Source organism: Neovison vison, chromosome 10, assembly GCF_020171115.1.
Source record: "Neovison vison isolate M4711 chromosome 10, ASM_NN_V1, whole genome shotgun sequence".
In the NCBI taxonomy this organism is placed as follows: domain Eukaryota; kingdom Metazoa; phylum Chordata; class Mammalia; order Carnivora; family Mustelidae; genus Neogale; species Neogale vison.
Genome location: NC_058100.1, coordinates 65558227 through 65576680, shown reverse-complemented (window position 1 = coordinate 65576680; position 18454 = coordinate 65558227). Strand labels below are relative to the sequence as shown.

At 39.3% G+C, this 18454-nt stretch overlaps 1 protein-coding gene across 1 annotated transcript in view; it reads left to right on the top strand.

The window, feature by feature from the left end:
* LOC122918733 (complement receptor type 2-like) overlaps positions 1-18454 on the top strand; it is a 173475-nt gene that overhangs the window by 117424 nt on the left and 37597 nt on the right. The window contains exons 38-39 of the mRNA XM_044267508.1: positions 4684-4769; positions 17465-17866. Coding sequence (XP_044123443.1) covers positions 4684-4769; positions 17465-17866 — 488 coding nt within the window. The remainder of the gene's footprint in view (positions 1-4683; positions 4770-17464; positions 17867-18454) is intronic.

Below are 18454 nucleotides of genomic sequence, written 5' to 3'. Positions count from 1 at the left end.
TTTTGATTATTTACCCACTCTCTTTAAATCTTTTTACTTTTTACTCTCCTCTGTCATTCTATGTTAGGTGAGTCTCTGATAAATAATCAAGATTTCCTTCATCCAGTTTGTTAATGTCTACCTTTTAACTAAGGAGTTTAATCCATTCGCTTTTAATGTAACTACTACTATTTCAAATTAATGCCTACTACCTGATTTTGTTTCTATTTTACCAATTTTATGTTTACACACTTTCTCAACTTTTGTGTTCATTAGGTTTTATATTCTTTTCCATTATGTCCTTCACTAGCTTGGAAAATAGAGGCTCTATTTCTATTTACTTAGAATTTCCCCCTGGAAATTTTAACTTGTATACTTGAAAAATGCAAAAGTTAATCCCTACATTTATCTCCCTGCTTGCAACACATGGATGTAAGAAAATTTCAACAAATTTGCATTTGCAAATATAGTCAATAGTACATTGAATTTATGTGATCACATTCATTTATGAATTTGTGTAATCAGTATAGAAAGCTAGAAGTTAAGGAAAAAATGTAAAGGGCTAGCATTGTAGTCCAATGACTCAGTCTTGGCCTGAAAAAAATGGACAAAGAAATTCATATGGATCTTAATGGATTAAACCCAGTAGGATAAAAATTTTTAAATATAATCTCCAACTGAACTAACAATATTGAAAAATTAATCCATGTAGGAGGACAGCCGATGTTCTTGTTATAAGTGTATCTACACAAAAAAATGGGAGCCCCTGTCACCCAAAGGCTGGCTCACAGACCCGCAAGATCTGCATCTTCTGGGAGCTTGTTAGAAATGCAGAATCTTCATACCTACTGAATCTGAATCACATTTTCACATGATCCCTGCATGATTTTGAGGCACATAAAACTTTTGAAAAGGCTTGCCCTAAACTAGAACTATGCTAACTTCTGTAAGAAGGAGTTTGGGTAATTTTGTTTTTCATTACTAGGAGTTCTGTACCTCTCACTTTTGACTACATTGTATACATATCAACCTTTAATCCAGATTTAAGAAGCTATTACTAGAAGTTTCAGTTCGAAGACAAGATGGGCAGACTCAATTTTCCCTGAATCTCTCTCTACATGTAACTAAATACCCTGGAAACTGTTCAACATGCAAGCATAGAAAGACTTGGAAAGGTGGAAAGAAGATGATTGGGGACCTCAGAACTTAAGGAATGACGCTGCAGTGACATCCCTGGGTTTTCTCTTTATGTCTCAGACTGGATGCTAGAAAGGAATGCAATCCCAGATAGTCAACAGGCAGGGACAGACAGGGAGGGTAAAGTCTGGTCAAAGGACTGGGAAAAGGGAAGCTCAGTGAGGATGTAGTGGGAAGACGCATTGATGGCTCCAGTGGCTCAGTCTGCCCACATGAACAGCATAAGCTAAATCAGGGATGGGTTGGGGAGTCTATTCTTCTTATGTCCCACAGCCCTGGGAAGCAGCAGATCCCAGTTCACCAGCAGCTGTATTAATGGGACAACCTGGGCTTTAGTCTCAATGACAAATTTACCACATGCCCCACACCAGCCAGCAGCAGTGAGTCCTATTCTGCCTGTGGTGACAGTGTCAACAGAGCTCAGGTGGCAATACCTAGACTTTGAGCCAGCAGTGAGAGGGCTCCTCCACTCACACCCCAGATGCCAGAAGGCCCAGCAGCCCAGACCTATGAGACACAGCAGCAGAAAACATTCCAGGCCCAGCATCTCTTGATCCTATACCCATGGCAGGGAGCCACCAACCCAGCAGCAGAAGGGAAACCATGTCTGGAGTTTCTGGATCCTCCATCCAGCAGGAGAAAGAATTCCAGGCCCATGTCTCCTGGTTCTCTACCCAGCAGCAAAACGTAGCCCAGATAGATGCTTCCCTCCCCTGGTGGCAATGACACAAATGAAGGGTGAACGCCACCTTCCCCAGATAGCCATAGAAGGCCAGAGGGCTTATTCTCCATCCACGGTCTTAACATCTCACCTTCCTCACCTACTGACACCAGGCAGTTCAGAGAAGCACCTCCACTATCTACAGCAGTATCAGCAAGGATGCATCAGGCATTTAAGAGGAGCCAGGAGAACGAAGCCCCAGAATAGCACTGCAAGACTGGAAAATTAAATTGTCATTGGAACCAAAGCCCATGAAAGTAGGCCAGAATCTACACACTACCCTACAGAGGGAGGTTACATGCTAAGATACATTAAATAAGATCAAGAGTCTCTTAGCATAATATCCAGAATGTTCAAGATACAACAGAGGACCACGAGTCACATCAAGAACCAGAAAAATCACAACTCCACTGAGAAAAGATAATCCACTGAGGCCATGACCAAGAAAAGTACATGTTGGAGCTCTGTAATGAAGATTTTGAAGCAGCCATCATAAAATCACTTCAACAAGTAATTACAAATTCCCTTGAAAAAAACTCTTAAAGGCAACCAGAAGGAAAGGACATGCTGTTTATAGGGGAATACAGTCTGAATGGTGGTGGATTTTATACCTGAAAATATGGATACCAGAAGGAAGTGGCCCACCTATTTTAAGGATTGAAGGAAAAGAACTTACTAAGTGTGAATTCTGTCTCTGTCAAAATAGTAACTGCATACCTGGAATAAATCCCAGTTGGTTATTGTATATGATCCTTTTCATATACAGCTGGATTGGTTTGTTACACTTTATTGATCACTTTCTAGCATCTATACAATATTAGGAAATCAAACCCAACAATGCATTAAAAGAATTGCAGCCAAAGACCACACTGGAAATTGCTCCATGTATATAAGACATATTGAACATTCAAAAATCAGTCGACATGATCAACTCTATTAAACACGCTGAAGAAGAAAAATATATGCCCCTAGCAATTGACAGAAAATGCAGTTGGCAAAATCCAGTATCAGTTCACGATAGAAACTCACAGCAAGTTAGGAATAGCCTTGAACATGTCTGAAATCAAGGTGTCAGCAGGTTGGTTCCTACTAGGAGCTCGGAGGAGGAATCCATTTCATGCTTTTCTCCTACCTCTGGTGCCTGTCAGCTGTCCTTGGCATCATGAGCTATAAACACATCATTCCTACCTCTGCGTCTGTTCTCACATGACTTTTCCTCTGTATGTGTCAACGTTTTCTGTCTGTCTACTTGTCCAGATTTCCTTCTTCTTCTGAGGACAACAGTCATTGAGTTAGGGCCCATGTTAATCCAGTATGACCTCATCTTAACTCTCTTATATCTGCAAGACCTTGTTTCCGAAAAAAAGTCATATTCTAAGGTTTCAGGACAGGAATTTGGAGGCCCACGAACAGAAATTTCACTGAAGGGAGTTTATCGATGGAAAGTAAGACCAGGAAAAGATATTCAGCTTCATTAGCCGTTAGTAGAATACAAATTAAAACAACAGTGAAACAATAGAACACATATATCTGAGTGGCAAAAATACAAACTAGTGAAAACAGCAGATGCTAGCGTGGTTGTAGAGGAACTGGATTACACGTTCATTGCTGATAGGAACATAAACTGGTAAACCCTCCCTGGATAACACAAATGAGTTAACAAGACATGGAAAGCCAGGAGGAAGCTTAATTGCACTTTACTAAGTGAAAAATCCAATCTGAACAGGATCAATACTGTATAATTCCAGGGAGGTGGCATTTTAGAAAAGAAAATATGAGTGAAAAGATCCATAGTAGCCAAGGGGTGGGAGGAGGGAGAGATGAATAGGCAGATCTCCGAAGATATTTAGGGCAGTGAAACTATTCTGTGTCATTCTGTAAGGGTGCATCCATGTCAATATGTGTTTGTCTAGACCCATAGACTATCCAACGCTAAGACTGAAACCTGCTGTAAACTATGGACTACAGGTAATAATGATGTGTCAATGTAGGTTCATCAGTTGCAAGCCACTGTACCAGTCTGGTGGGGGATGTGGATAATGTGGGAAGGTATGCATGTGTAGGGAAAGGGAGTATATGGGAAATCCCCTGTATCCTCTGGCCAATATTACTGAGAACCCAGAACGGCTCTTAAAAATCGTCTGTATAAAAATTGAATACTTGTAAGCACACTCACATATCCACAAATTAATACAAACAAAACTGAGAAATCTGAGTGAATTTGGTGATCATACCTATGTCAGAATCCTGGTATTAATATTTTACTACAGTTTTGCAAGACATTATCCATGGGAGAAATTTACATTTTCCAAGTCTTATGGCACACTTTGAACAGTTTGTGGCATACTACGTGAGAATTGCTGCCTTTAACATTTTATATAGGAAATCCATGTTCAACTTGTTTTGTTCTGCTTGGATTTCCTTTGGTTCTAGTTTGAAGAACCTTAAACATGTTAGGCTTAAGTTAAAAGGTAGCTCAAAGTAATTAAGAGCAGAGGACCCATTTAGCTAAGACATCCAAATAAAGATGTAAAATTTGGGAAAGTGGTGGTATACTATCACAAATAGTGATATAATATGTATAGGTAGTATATGTATACATATATGTACATATATATATATATATATATATACACACACACACATATACAAAGTATATACCATGTCATAGACTATGACAAATGGAAATTGTCCTTCTGAATTCTCCAGGATACACTCTCTTGTAAGTAGCCATTTCGGTAGGAAAATGAACAGGGAAAATAACATTCATTCTTTTTTCCCTCTAGATACCGACTTATTGGTAAGAGCTCTATTGCATGCAGCATCTCAGGCAAGACTGTCTCCTGGGATGACGATCCACCTATTTGTGAGAGTGAGTTGATTTAGTCCTTGTTACTACCTTTTCCAATAGATCCTAAGTTTCCCGCTAAAGTTATACAACTGTTAAGTAGATTCCTTTTGTGCATTCTATCCCTCAAAACCTATGGGGTTTCTGGCAACTGTTTCCTTATGTTTTTTCCATATGTCGTGCCTTTTCTGAATCTGGGGACTAAATGCATAAAAGCCTTCAAACCTTAATTTTCCTTCAGTTAATTCAGAATGACGTTGATTGTGCCACCCCCCAGTATAACAATCGTTCTGCTTGGCAAATTAGTCAAGATTTTTCTAAAGTGATGCTCTCCAAAGCTGGTGAAGCTGTGGATCAATCAACACTTGCACACACATGGAGGTCCACGAAACCTCTTGAGAGGCACCATGTGCTCTAAGCCTCAAAATGGACATAGGTTTTGACCCACTTCTTAGAATTTATACTTGGGAGATAAATACAGACTTTTCCTAGGAATTCACTATACACTTCTCATTGCTTCATTCATTATAATATCAAAAATGTTAAGGTAACCTAAATGTTTCCAGCTATGGATTGGAAAGTACAGGAAGAAAAGAGCCTTGTTAAAAATGACTACCGAGAATTCCTTAAGAAACACGAAATCGAGCCCCGCAGAATTAAAAGAGATACATCCAGGGGCACGTGGATGACTCAGTCTGTTAGATGTCTGACTCTTGGTCTCAGCTGAGGTCTTGAGCTCAAAGTTGTGAGTTTGGGCCCTATGCTGGACTCCACACTTGGCTTGGAGAGGAGGAGCTAGATGAGGAAGAAGATGAAGAAGACAAAGAAGGGGGAGGCAGAGAAGGAGGAGAAGGAGAAGAAGGAGGAGAAGGGGAAGAAGAAGCAGAAGAAGGAGGAGGAAGAGGAAGAGGAGGAGGAGTGGGGAGGGACAGGAGGAGAAGAGGAAGAGGAAGAGGAAGAAGAGGAACTACATCCATACACTGGAATGTTATTCAGCTAAAAATAAGAAAAACAAAAGAACAAAGAAACACAATGTCATGGAGAAACAATTAATGATATATAACCATGTAAATTATATGCTTTTATGTGAAAAAAATCAGATGACAAAAGAGTACTCTGGCTAGATCTCTCTATTTAAAGGTAGTACACCTATATCTATAACTAGATTTTCATCTTTATTTCTAATTCTTTAACCTTTCTTATACCAATCTTTGCTGAATGACTTCAAGCCTCCTTGGTGTGGTGGATGAAACTTCGGTATACGTTCTGGCCATGTAGCAGCATGCTTTCTCAAGATGATAATTTAAAAAAAATTAAAAATTAAAAAAAAAGGAGGGGGAGGAGGAGGAGGCAGAGGGGGAGGAGGGGGGAAGGGGGAGGAGGAGGGGAGGAGAAGATCATATCTTCTATTCATTTGAGCTGCTTTGAGTCTTTCCATGGGCTCCCAAGTCTGGGAAATGGTTGATGACTAACCATTACCTTTTTTTTTTTTTTTTCAGTGATTCAATCAGAGGTAGATTTTTTTCTGCTTGTAGCCATCAAATAATACTTAACTGCACTCTTCATCTATTTGAGTTTTAAAGGATCCACAACAATTAGCCAGGGACAAAGATCTCTGCAGGCAAGTCATTCTGATCTCTGTTTCCTTGCCTCTGGCTGTTAAGTGCTGCCACTTGGCTCCTGCCAGCCTGAGGTCCTTTGTCTCCCTTGAAATCAGGAAACCCAGATCAATAACAAAGCTCCCAGTGTCACCAGTGTCATTCCCAGCCTACAGAGAATAGCCATCAGAGAGTCTGTCAAAAATACGGAAAATTCCCCAGGAATGTATTTCTCAAAGCCTTGGGTGAAAGGATCAAAGGTCTCTCTTTGAACACCCCACCCCTCAGGCACATAGTTAAGGAGTGGACTAACAAACCGAAGTCCACGCTGGCATTCCTAAATCCCTAAGCCATAGGATTTCTTCCTCAGGACTACACTAAGAAAGGTCCTGTATTTCAGCTTCATTTAACGTAGGTCAGCCTCTAACACAGTGAATTCACAATCTTAATTCCTTTTCTTTTGGGGGATACCTTCTTGCCGGTCCTAATTGGTTTCCCCCTTCCCCTCCCCCCGCAACCAACACCCCAACTCCAGCTCCAGGTCTTTCAGGACTTAAATCAGGTTAAAGAACCACAATTATGGTGAAGTGTTAAGGGTAGGTCCTGAGGAAGATCAGCAGTCCCTGAAATTAGAGTTACCAGATTTAGTAAACAAAAACACAAGATAGCCAGTTAAACTTGAATTTCAGCACAGCGACACCTATTTTTGTATTCTAAATATGTGCCTTGCAATATTTGGGATATACTTATATTTATAACTAGCTTTCATTGTTTTTCTGAAATTCAGATCTAACTGGACATCTGTGTTCTTCTGGCAACCCTACCAAGGCAGCCTACTCAGGACAGGTCATTACAGGTTCTTTGAACAAAGGGAGGCTTAACTCCTCACACAGGGGAGGAGGGGCTGCTGCTTCTAGCAAAGGAGGCTCAGCAGAATTTCCAGGTACAAGGTATTCAGCATCCTTAGAATCGACCCATGTATCTCCATCTCAAAATTTATTCTCTTTTTAAAGATTTTATTTCTTTCTTGACAGAGAGAGGGACAGCAAGAGAAGGAACACAAGGGGAGTGGGAGAGGGAGAAGCAGGCTCCCACCCCAGCAAAGAGCCCCATGCAGGGCTCCATCCCAGGACCCTGGCATTCTAACCTGAGCCAAAGGCAGACATTTAAGGATTAAGCCACTCAGGCACCCCTCTCCATCTCCATTTTTAGAGTCCTCCTTTTCCTAATCAATGCTCAGACTTGAACATAAGAGAGACTGTTAAGTTGTGAAGTCAATTAACCTTGGAATCCAGCCACAGGATTAGATGTTGGATTTGTTCTTCGGAAATCTGGGCTCTGTAGCGACACAGTGCAAGTTTCTTTTCGGGCAGATAATAGAAGCGTTCAGAGGCAGACCCTGAGCAGGAATTTAAAGCTTTTTCTTTCTGTTAAAGTTTTCAGTGCACTTAGAAGCAACCAACCAACAAACTCTTTTCTTCCTGCCCTCCTCCTCCTCTCCCTCCCTCCCTTCCTTTCACTCCCTCCCTATTTCTTTCATATTCTGGCTAGGACCACCACTAACATTTGTGATATGGTTGGGGATACAGGGTATCCTGCTCTTGTTCCCCAACTCAAAGGGAACGTTTGAAATATTTCACCATTAATGTAGTATTTGCTATAGGCTTTTTGTAGATCCCCATTTTCAGGGAAAGGAAATTCCCTAATATTCTTCATGGCTAAGAATTTTTTGTCATTAAGTCATGTTGAAGTTTATCAAGCACTTTGGCTACATATCTGGAAATAATCATATTGTTTCTCCATTACTCTCTTAATGGAATGAATTTTTTCATGACTTTTTTTTATGTTATGTTAGTCACCATACATACTTCATTAGTTTTTGATGTAGTGTTCCATGATTCATTATTTGCATATAACACCAGTGCTCATTTCAATACATGCTCACCTTAATACCCGTCACCAGCCTAACCCAGGCCCCTCACCTCCTTCCCGCTGAAACCCTCGGTTTGTTTCCCGGAGTTCATCGTCTCTCATGGTTCATCTGCCCCTCTGATTCCCCTCCCCTTCAGTTTTCCCTTCCTTCTCCTAATGTCCTCCATGCTAGTCCTTATGTTCCACAAATAAGTGAAACCATGTAACAATTGTGTTTCTCTGCTGGACTGATTTCACTTAGCATAATCCCCTCCAGTTCCTTCCACGTCAATGCAATATTCATCATTTCTGATGGCTGAGTAATAATCCTTTGTGTGTATGAACCACATCTTTATCCACTTATTTGTTGAAGGGCATTTTGGCTCCTTCCAGAATTTGACTATTGTGGACATTGCTCCCAGGAACATTGGGGTGCATGTGACCCTTCTTTTCACTACATCTGTATCTTTGGGGTAAATAAACCAGCAGTGCAATTTCTGGATCATAAGGTAGCTCTATTTTTAGCTTTTTGAGGAACCTCCATAGTGTTTTCCAAAGTGGCTATGCCAGCTTGCTTTCCCACCAAGAGTGTAACTCAACCACATCATACACAAAGATAAACTCGAAATGGATGAAAGACCTCAATGTGAGACAGGAATCCATCAAAATACTAGAGGAGAACATGGGCAGTAACCTCTTTGACTCTGGGCCACAGCAACTTCTTTCAAAACACGTTTCCAAAGGCAAGGGGAAAAAAGCAAAAATTAACTTTAGGGACTTCATCAAGATCAAAAGCTTCTGCACAGCAAAGGAAATGGTCAACAAAACTAAGAGGCAACCCACGGAATGGGAGAAGATATTTGCAAAGGACATTACAGATAAAGGGCTGATACCCAAGATCTATAAAGAACTTCTCAAATTCAAACCCAAAAACCAAACAACCAAATCAGAAAATGGGCAGAAGGCATGAACAGACATTTCTCCAGAGAAGACATACAAATGGCTAACAGACACATGAAAAAATGTTCAACATCATTAGCCATCAGGGCAATTCAAATGAAAACCACATTGAGATACCACCTACACCAGTCAGAACAGTCAAAATTGACAAGGCAAGAAATAACAAATGTTGGAGAGCATTTGGAGAAAGGTAAACCCTCTTACACTGGTGGTGGGAATGTTTTCCTTACTTTTTGAAAATCAAGCTGATTTTGAATTCTAATCTTACCTTCTTGGAATAAAACGACTTGGTCATAAGATTTTATAATTCTTTTCTGTTGTTCAATATACTTTTGTAATATATTTTAGATGTTTTTGAGATAAAATTTATGTATCATAAGACTTACTCTTTTAAAATATAAATTTAATGATTTTTACTGTATTCATGCAGTTGTGAGACAGCACCACTAATTCTAGAACACTTTTATCATTCCATTCCTATTAATTTTTAGAGAGATTAGACTATAATATTTTTCCCAGGAAGGTCCTTATGGGGTTTTTTTTTTTCTCTTTTAAGATTTTCTTTATCTATTTGACACACAGAAAGAGAGAGAGAGAGAGAGAGCATAAGCAGAGGGACCATGAGAGGGAGAATGCAGACTCCTCACTGAACAGGGAACCCAACACAGGGCTCGATCCCAGGGTCCTAGGATCATAACCTGAACCAAAGCTAGATGTCCAACCAACCTTAGGAGCTTTTGATATCAAACTTAGGATCATCTCATAAAGCCAGCTGATAGTTTTCCATCTATTTGTTTCCCTAAAAGAGTTTAGGTAATACTAGCATTATTTCTTCCATAGGTATCTGAAAAAAAATTCACCCATAAAGCTATATCTCCTGGAGTTTATGCTATTGGGAAGTCTTTTTTCCAGCACATTTTTCATACACTGTAGACTACAGGTATATATAGATAGACAGACAGATAGATAGATAGATTCATACCCCATAGATTATATATATATATAAATAGATATGTACATCTATATATACATATACACATAATATAGTACACAATATTAATTATTCACTTCAATGACTCTTTTCTAAGTGAACACCCACATATAAACAGCATTCAGAGAAGATTTAGTCCATTTTACCACATCAGAAGCCTCACCTCTGCCCTTTTTCAGTTACTATCTTCCCAAAGTGACCGTTTATTGGGTTTCTATCACCAAAGCTTAGTTTTGACTCTGCTTGAATTTGTATTAAAGGAATCAAAAAGCATGTACTTTTTTGTGTCCAGCTTCTATTGAATGATATGTGTAGGAGATTTATTCACGTTGTTGCATGTAAGATTAACTGGATCTTTTTCATTGTGTGAACTTAACAATTAATTTGTAAATTCAGCTGTTTATATGTCAGTAGTATTTTATGCCTGTGAATAGGCAATAAATGTACACATATACACATGTAAATATTCAAATATTCATATATATGCACAGCTGGATAAAACGTTTACATGTTCTATGTAAATACTGTTGACATGGCTGTAAGTGGAATTGTTGGGTATGAACGTGGTCAGTCTTAATAGATAATGCCGAAAGATTTTATACAGTGAGTAGACAAATTTACTCTTGCACCAGAGGCATCTGAAAAGTCCAGCTGTTCCATATCTCTGCCAACCTGGTATTTATCACGTGTTTAAATTTTAGCTGTGCTGTGGCTCACTGCTGCTTTCATTTGCATTTTCCAGGAGACTGAGAATGCTGAGCACCTTTCATATCTTTGTGTAGTGCCTATTCAAAACTGTCTTCCAATCTTGTTAGTTTGTGTATTTCTTTATTGCTTTGAGGAATGCATTATCCAATCTCAGATTTTCCAATAAGCCTAACATACATATTTTCTTCAGGCTAAAACTCATCCTTTGCTTTCTTATGATGTTTCTTGATGATAGATAATGTGCAATTTACCAGTGCCCTTTAATAGTAAGACTTACTATGTCTATCCTTTCTGGCCGCTACTTTCTGTGTTCTCCATAAGAAAATTTTGCCCATCGTTTTGTCTTTCAAGTTAAGTCTGTGATTCATCTCAAATTAATTTTTTTATGCTGTAGGGTCTGGTCAAGGAATTTGTTTGCTCATTTTGTTTCTTTGTTTTTCCTAATGGATGGGCAATTCATCTAATATCATTTTTTAAATTTAAATTCAATTAACCAACATATAGTACAGCATTAATTTTGGATGTAGAGTTCAATAATTCATCCATTGCATATAATGCCTGGTGTTCGTAGCAGTAATATCCACAATAGCCAAACTGTGGAAGGAGCCAGGTTGCTGCTCAAATGATGAATGGGATAAAGAGGATGTGGTACATACATACAATGGATTATTACTCAGCCTTTAAAAGAAAGGATGAATAGCCACCATCGGCATCATCATGGATGGAACTGGAAGAGATTATGGTGAGTGAAATAAGTCAAGCTGAGAAAGACAATTATCGCATGATTTCACTCATATGTGGAAAATAAAGAGGAGCATAGAGGACCACTGGGGATGCAGGGAGAAGTGAATGGGAAGAAATCAGTGAGGGAGACAAACCATGAGAGACTCTGGACTCTGCAAAACAAACTGAGGGTTACAGAAGGTAGGCGGGTGGGGTGATGGAGTAACCAGGTGATGTTTATTAAGGAGCGCATGTATTGTGATGAACACTAGGCATTATACACAACTAATGATTCATTGAACACTACATCAAAAACTAATTATGTTGGCTATTTGAACATTATGAGAAATAAAATGACACCTGCAAAAACAAAAACAAAATAGCAACCTTCAGTTTGTTTCCTAGAGTTGAGACTCTCATGGTTTGTCTCCTTCTCTGATTTCTTCCCATTCAGTTTCCCTCCCTTCCTTTATGATCCTCCGTGCTGTTTCTTATATTCCATATATGAGCAAAACCATGCGATAATTGTCTTTCTCTGACTGATTTATTTTCCTCTGCCTAATGCCACATCTTTTTTCTCCTTTCATCTGTCTATGGACACCTCAGCTCTTTCCATAGTTTGGCCATTGCGGACATTGTTGCTATAATAGCATTTATTTCAAAAACCATTTAAGAAGGACTCATTCCAGGGCTGCCTGGGTGGCTCAGTGGGTTAAAGCCTCTGCCTTTGGCTCAGGTCATGATCCCAGAGTCCCGGGATTGAGCCCTGCATTGGGCTCTCTGCTCCATGGGGAGCCTGCTTCCTCCTGTCTCTCTCTGCCTGCCTCTCTGCCTACTTGAGATCTCTGTCTACCAAATAAATAAGTAAAATCTTTTTTTTTAATTTATTTTCAGCATAACAGAATTCATTGTTTTTGCACCGCACCCAGTGCTCCATGCAATACATGCCCCCCTTAATACCCACCATCTTGCTCCCCCAACCTCCCACCCCCCGCCCCTTCAAAACCCTCAGGTTGTTTTTCAGAGTCCATAGTCTCTCCTGGTTCACCTCACCTTCCAATTTCCCTCAACTCCCTTCTCCTCTCCATCTCCCTTTGTCCTCCATGTTATTTGTTATGCTCCACAAATAAGTGAAGCCATATGATAATTGACTCTGCTTGACTTATTTCACTCAGCATCATCTCTTCCAGTCCCATCCATGTTGATACAAAAGTTGCGTATTCTTCCTTTCTGATGGAGGCATAATACTCCATAGTGTATATGGACCACATCTTCCTTATCTATTCGTCTGTTGAAGGGCATCTTGATTCTTTCCACAGTTTGGCAACCGTGGCCATTGCTGCTATAAACATTGGGGTACAGATGGCCTTTCTTTTCACTACATCTGTATCTTTGGGGTAAATACCCAGTAGTGCAGTTGCAGGGTCATAGGGAAGCTCTATTTTTAATTTCTTAAGGAATCTCCACACTGCTTTCCAAAGTGGCTGCACCAACTTGCATTCCCACCAACAGTGGAAGAGGGTTCCCCTTTCTCCACATCCCCTCCAACACACGTTGTTTCCTGTCTTGCTAATTTTGGCTGTTCTAACTGGTGTAAGGTGGTATCTCAATGTGGTTTTAATTTGAATCTCCCTGATGGCTAGTGATGATGAATATTTTTTCATGTGTCTGATAGCCATTTGCATGTCTTCATTGGAGAAATGTCTGTTCATACCTTCTGCCCATTTTTTATATGATTATCTGTTTTGTGTATGTTGAGTTTGAGAAGTTCTTTATAGATCCTGGATATCAACATTTTGTCTATACTGTCATTTGCAAATATCTTCTCCCATTCCGTGGGTTGCCTCTTTGTTTTGTTGACTGTTTCCTTTGCTGTGCAGAAGCTTTTGATCTTGATGAAGTCCCAAAAGTTCATTTTCGCTTTTGTTTCCTTTGCCTTTGGAGACATAGCTTGAAAGAAGTTGCTGTGGCTGATATCGAAGAGGTTACTGCCTTGTTCTCCTCTAGGATTCTGATGGATTCCTGTCTCACGTTGAGGTCTTTTATCCATTTCAAGTTTATCTTTGTGTATGGTGTAAGAGAATGGTTGATTTTCATCCTTCTACATATAGCTGTCCAATTTTTCCAGCATCATTTGTTGAAGAGACTTTCTTTTTTCCACTGTATATTTTTCCCTGCTTTGTCGAAGTTTATTTGACCATAGAGTTGAGGGCCCATATCGGGGCTCTCTACTCTGTTCCACTAGTCTATGTGTCTGTTTTTATGCCAGTACCATGCTGTCTTGGTGATCACACCTTTGTAGTAAAGCTTGAAATCAGGTAACATGTTGCCGCCAGTTTTATTTTTGTTTTTCAACATTTCCTTTGTGATTCGGGGTCTCTTCTGATTCCATACAAAACTATAAACTCCCAAAATTGAACCAGGAAGAAATTGACAACCCGAATAGACCGATATCTAGTAATGAGATTGAAGCAGTGATCCAAAACCTCCTAAAAAATAAGAGCCAGGACCTGACGATTCCCTGGGGCATTCTACCAAACTTCCAAAGAAGAAATAACACCTATTCTCCTGAAGCTGTTTCAAAAAATAGAAGCAGAAGGAAAACTTCCAGACTCTTTATGAAGCCAGCATTACTCTGATCCCCAAACCAGGCAAAGACCACACCAAAAAGGAGAATTTCAGACCATTATCACTGATGAATATGGATGCTAAGATTCTCAACAAGATCCTAGCAAACAGGATCCAACAGCATGTTAACAAGATTATTCACCATGACCAGGTGGAATTCATCCCTGGGTTACAAGGATGGTTCAACATTCACAGATCAATCAATGTAATAGAACAAATCAATAAAAGAAGAGAGAAGAACCACATGGTCCTCTCAATTGATGCAGAAAAAGCATTTGATTAAAATGCTTCAAAGTATAGGGATAGAGGGAACATTTCTGAACTTCATAAAATCTATCTATGAAAGACCCATAGCAAATATCATCCTCAATGGGAAAAAGCTCACAGCCTTTCCATTGAGATCAGGTACATGACAAGGATGCCCACTCTCACCGCTCTTGTTCAACATAGTATTAGAAGTCCTAGCAACAGCAATCAGACAACAAAGAGAAATAAAAGGTATCGAAATTGGCAATGAAGAAGTCAAACTCTCTCTCTTCGCAGATGACATGATAGTTTATATGGAAAACCCAAAAGACTCCACCCCCAAACTACTAAAACTCATACAGCAATTCAGTAACATGGCAAGACACAAAGTCAATGTACAGAAATCAGTGGCTTTCTTATATACTAACAATGGAAATACAGAAAGGGAAATTAGAGAATCGATTCCATTTACTATAGCACCAAGAACCATAAGATACCTGGGAATAAACCTAACCAAAGAGGTAAAGGATCTGTACTCGAGGAAGTACAGAATACTCATGAAAGAAATTGAAGAAGACACAAAAAGATGGAAGACCATTCCATGCTCTTGGATCGGAAGAATAAACATTGTTAATAAAATGTCTATACTGCCTAGAGTAATCTGTACTTTTAATGCCATTCCGATCAAAATTCCACCAGTATTTTTCAAAGAGCTAGAGCAAATAATCCTAAAATAAGTAAAATCTTAAAAAAAAAGAAAAAAGAAAAAAAAAGACCAGTTCCCATAGATCACAGCGCAATAGTATAATACCCTAAATCAGGTGACATTATAGGTGGGTCTCATTTCAGAGAGGTTCTGTTCCACTGGTTGATTTATCACACTGTTTTCATGACTATAACATATATTAAGAATTGATACCTGCTGGTGTATTCTCTAACCATGTATTTCTTCCCAGATTTATTTGGTAATTCTTGCCCCTTTGCATTTTCAGACAAAATTTAGAATCAGTTTGTCAGTTTCCACAAAAAGAAACCTACTCAAATTTCTGCTTACTTTGTATGGACTCCATAGATCGATCTGTGGACCGCTAACATATTTACATTTTTGAGTTGTAAATTCATGAACATGATATGTTTTGCCATTTCTGAAATTTCTTTAATTTCTCTCCATAATACTTACCAATTTACATTTTAGAAAATGATGTAAACATAGAAATGTAACATTGGAAAATGTAACATTACCTAATTGTTTCTTAAATATGCAATATTTTGACCTTGGACCCAACAATCTTGCTAAATTTACTTATAAATACAATAGCTTATCTGTATATACTTTTGGATATGCTGCATAAATAATCATGTCGCAGATACATTATTATCCTATGTTTAATCCCTTTCTTGTATTTTTATTTATTTCTCTTGCTTGAATGTATCTTTCTGATACATTCACAGATACATTTTATCACTTATCCAGCATTTATAGTCTTTCTTGGGGGGAGGAACGGGAAATAGACTGATTATTTTATTTGAATTAATTAAGATTCCCCTTACCAGAAGGAGAAGCCTTCTTAGGAATTTTTATTTTTATTTACTTTTGTAAAGATTGATTAATTGATTTTTTAAAGAAGAGTGAGTCAGCCAGTTGGGGGGGAGGGGAGGAGTAGAGGGAGAATCCTCAAAAAGACTCCCAACTGAGCACAGAGCACAACTCTCTGCCAGGCTCAATCAATCCTAAGAGCTCGCAGAGATCATGACCCAAGTGGAAACCAAGAATTGGACACTTACATGGCTAGGCCACCCAGGAACCCTAAGAAATGTTATATTTAATTTCATGTGTTTTGGAATTTTGGATAAAATCACTTAGTTCTAGTTATATAGTAATATATTATATATATATATAGTTATATATTACAGTAATATAATGTACTATGTTGATGACTACATTTTCAAATGTATTCAGGATGTTATTTGGACTAACATATGATCATGTCTACAGGGGTATCTTGTTGTGATAACAAACTTCAGCTTGAAAAAATGAGTTGGTAAATTTTCTATCATTTACACCTCATGAAACATTTGAAATTACATTTGGAAGTGTGTATTACCTGAAAGTAACTTGATAGAACATTGATGTAAAATATTTCTCTATTCTGACAAATTTCCTTATCCATTTCAGCTTTTTAATTTTCTTGAATGAATATTGGTAATTTCTATTTCCATTCATATCATTTACAGTTGCAAAACGTTTCACATTATATTAGGCTACACTTTGATGTAATTTTCTTATACTTTTGCAAGTATTTTGAATTCTACTTCCTACACTGGTGTATCAGTGTTGTTTCTCTCCCCTTCTATTTTTCTTTCAGCAAGGGTCTTTTTATTGTTTTCTTTTTAATTATTTTTTTCTTAGGATAGTATTTATTTACTTGACAGACAGAGATCACAAGTAGGCAGAGAGGCAGGCAGAGAGAGAGAGGGAGAAGCAGGCTCCCTGCTGAGAAAAGAGCCCAATGAAGGGCTGGATACCAGGACCCTGGAATCATGACCTGAGCCGAAGGCAGATGCTTTAACCCACTGAGCCACCCAGGTGCCCCAGGGTCTTTTTATTTTTTTTTTTTCCGCTCTCCTGGGCTAATAACAAAATGGAAATGAAGAAGGCAAACGGAAAAGAGTACGGGAAACCGGTGTACACTATGGTGTGATAATATATCAAAGAGCTATCTAAAATGAAAGGAAGTTTATTTTTAAAAAATGCATATGCTCATAGGAAACAGTATAAGCAGGAAAGGCAGAAGGCATGCTATTATGCCCACCAAAATCACAATCTTGTAGACATGTATCTCCATGTTAACAAAGATTTAAAATCAATAACAAATGCAAAACTGGTTCTGCTCCTTACATTTCTGATGAGCTATTTGATCCACTATTATTTAAGTTGCCATCTCTTTTCCCAGCGATTCTTTGTGGGCCACCCCCAGCCATTGACAACGGAAATGTCGTTAACCTCTACGGAGAAGATTTTCCCTATGGAAGCGTGGTGACCTATCGCTGCCATCCCGGACAGAGAGGGAAAAAAAAGCAGTTTGAGCTTGTGGGCAACCCATCGATATATTGCACCAGCAAAGACAATCACGTTGGCGTATGGAGCGGCCCTCCGCCTCAGTGCATCATACCTAATAAGTGCACACCTCCACACATTGACAACGCAGTGAGGGTGTCTGAGAACAAGACCTTATTTTCCTTACATGAAATCGTGAGGTTTATCTGCGAGCCCGGGTTTGTCATGAAAGGACCCTCCAGAGTGCAATGCCAAGCCCAAAACAAATGGGGGCCAGAGTTGCCGAGCTGCTCTCGAGGTGAGTCTGACCCAGGCTTTCAAGGGACCGACAAAGGGCATGTGTTGCAGGGGATCAGGAGGTCAGTGCTCATTCTGGGAGAAGGATGTATGCGGGGAACAATGTGTGCAGATGAAGCATGAATTATGAAAGTGTGTGTGTGTGTGGGTGTGTGTGTGCGTGTGCATTTTTGCCTTCACTTTGAAAGCAGGAGCTCCATCAACCAAGGAAGGAGACTTTTGGGACTCTCATATCGAGCATCCTCAGAGCAAAATACAAGCTCCAATATTTCTCCAATATCCTGAAGGCTGAGGTGCACTTTCTACTCAGCTGTGCAATAAGCACTTTAAATGCCTTATCTCATCTACCCTTCACAGCTCTTCTTTATGACAGGGCTAGTAATTCCATGTAGACTGGCCAGCACTGGAGAAAGCACCGTCAGGGTCCTGGTCATGCATTTGACCTTGTGCCAGGAAGAACTCAGCTCCAGTGATGGGCCTCTCACTAGGTGTGAGGCCTTTGGGCATGTCCCTTCATTGTCTGATTTTACATAACGGTAAAAGGAGGGGGCAGGAGCATCACTTGATTCCCTCTGTTACATCCAAGCTC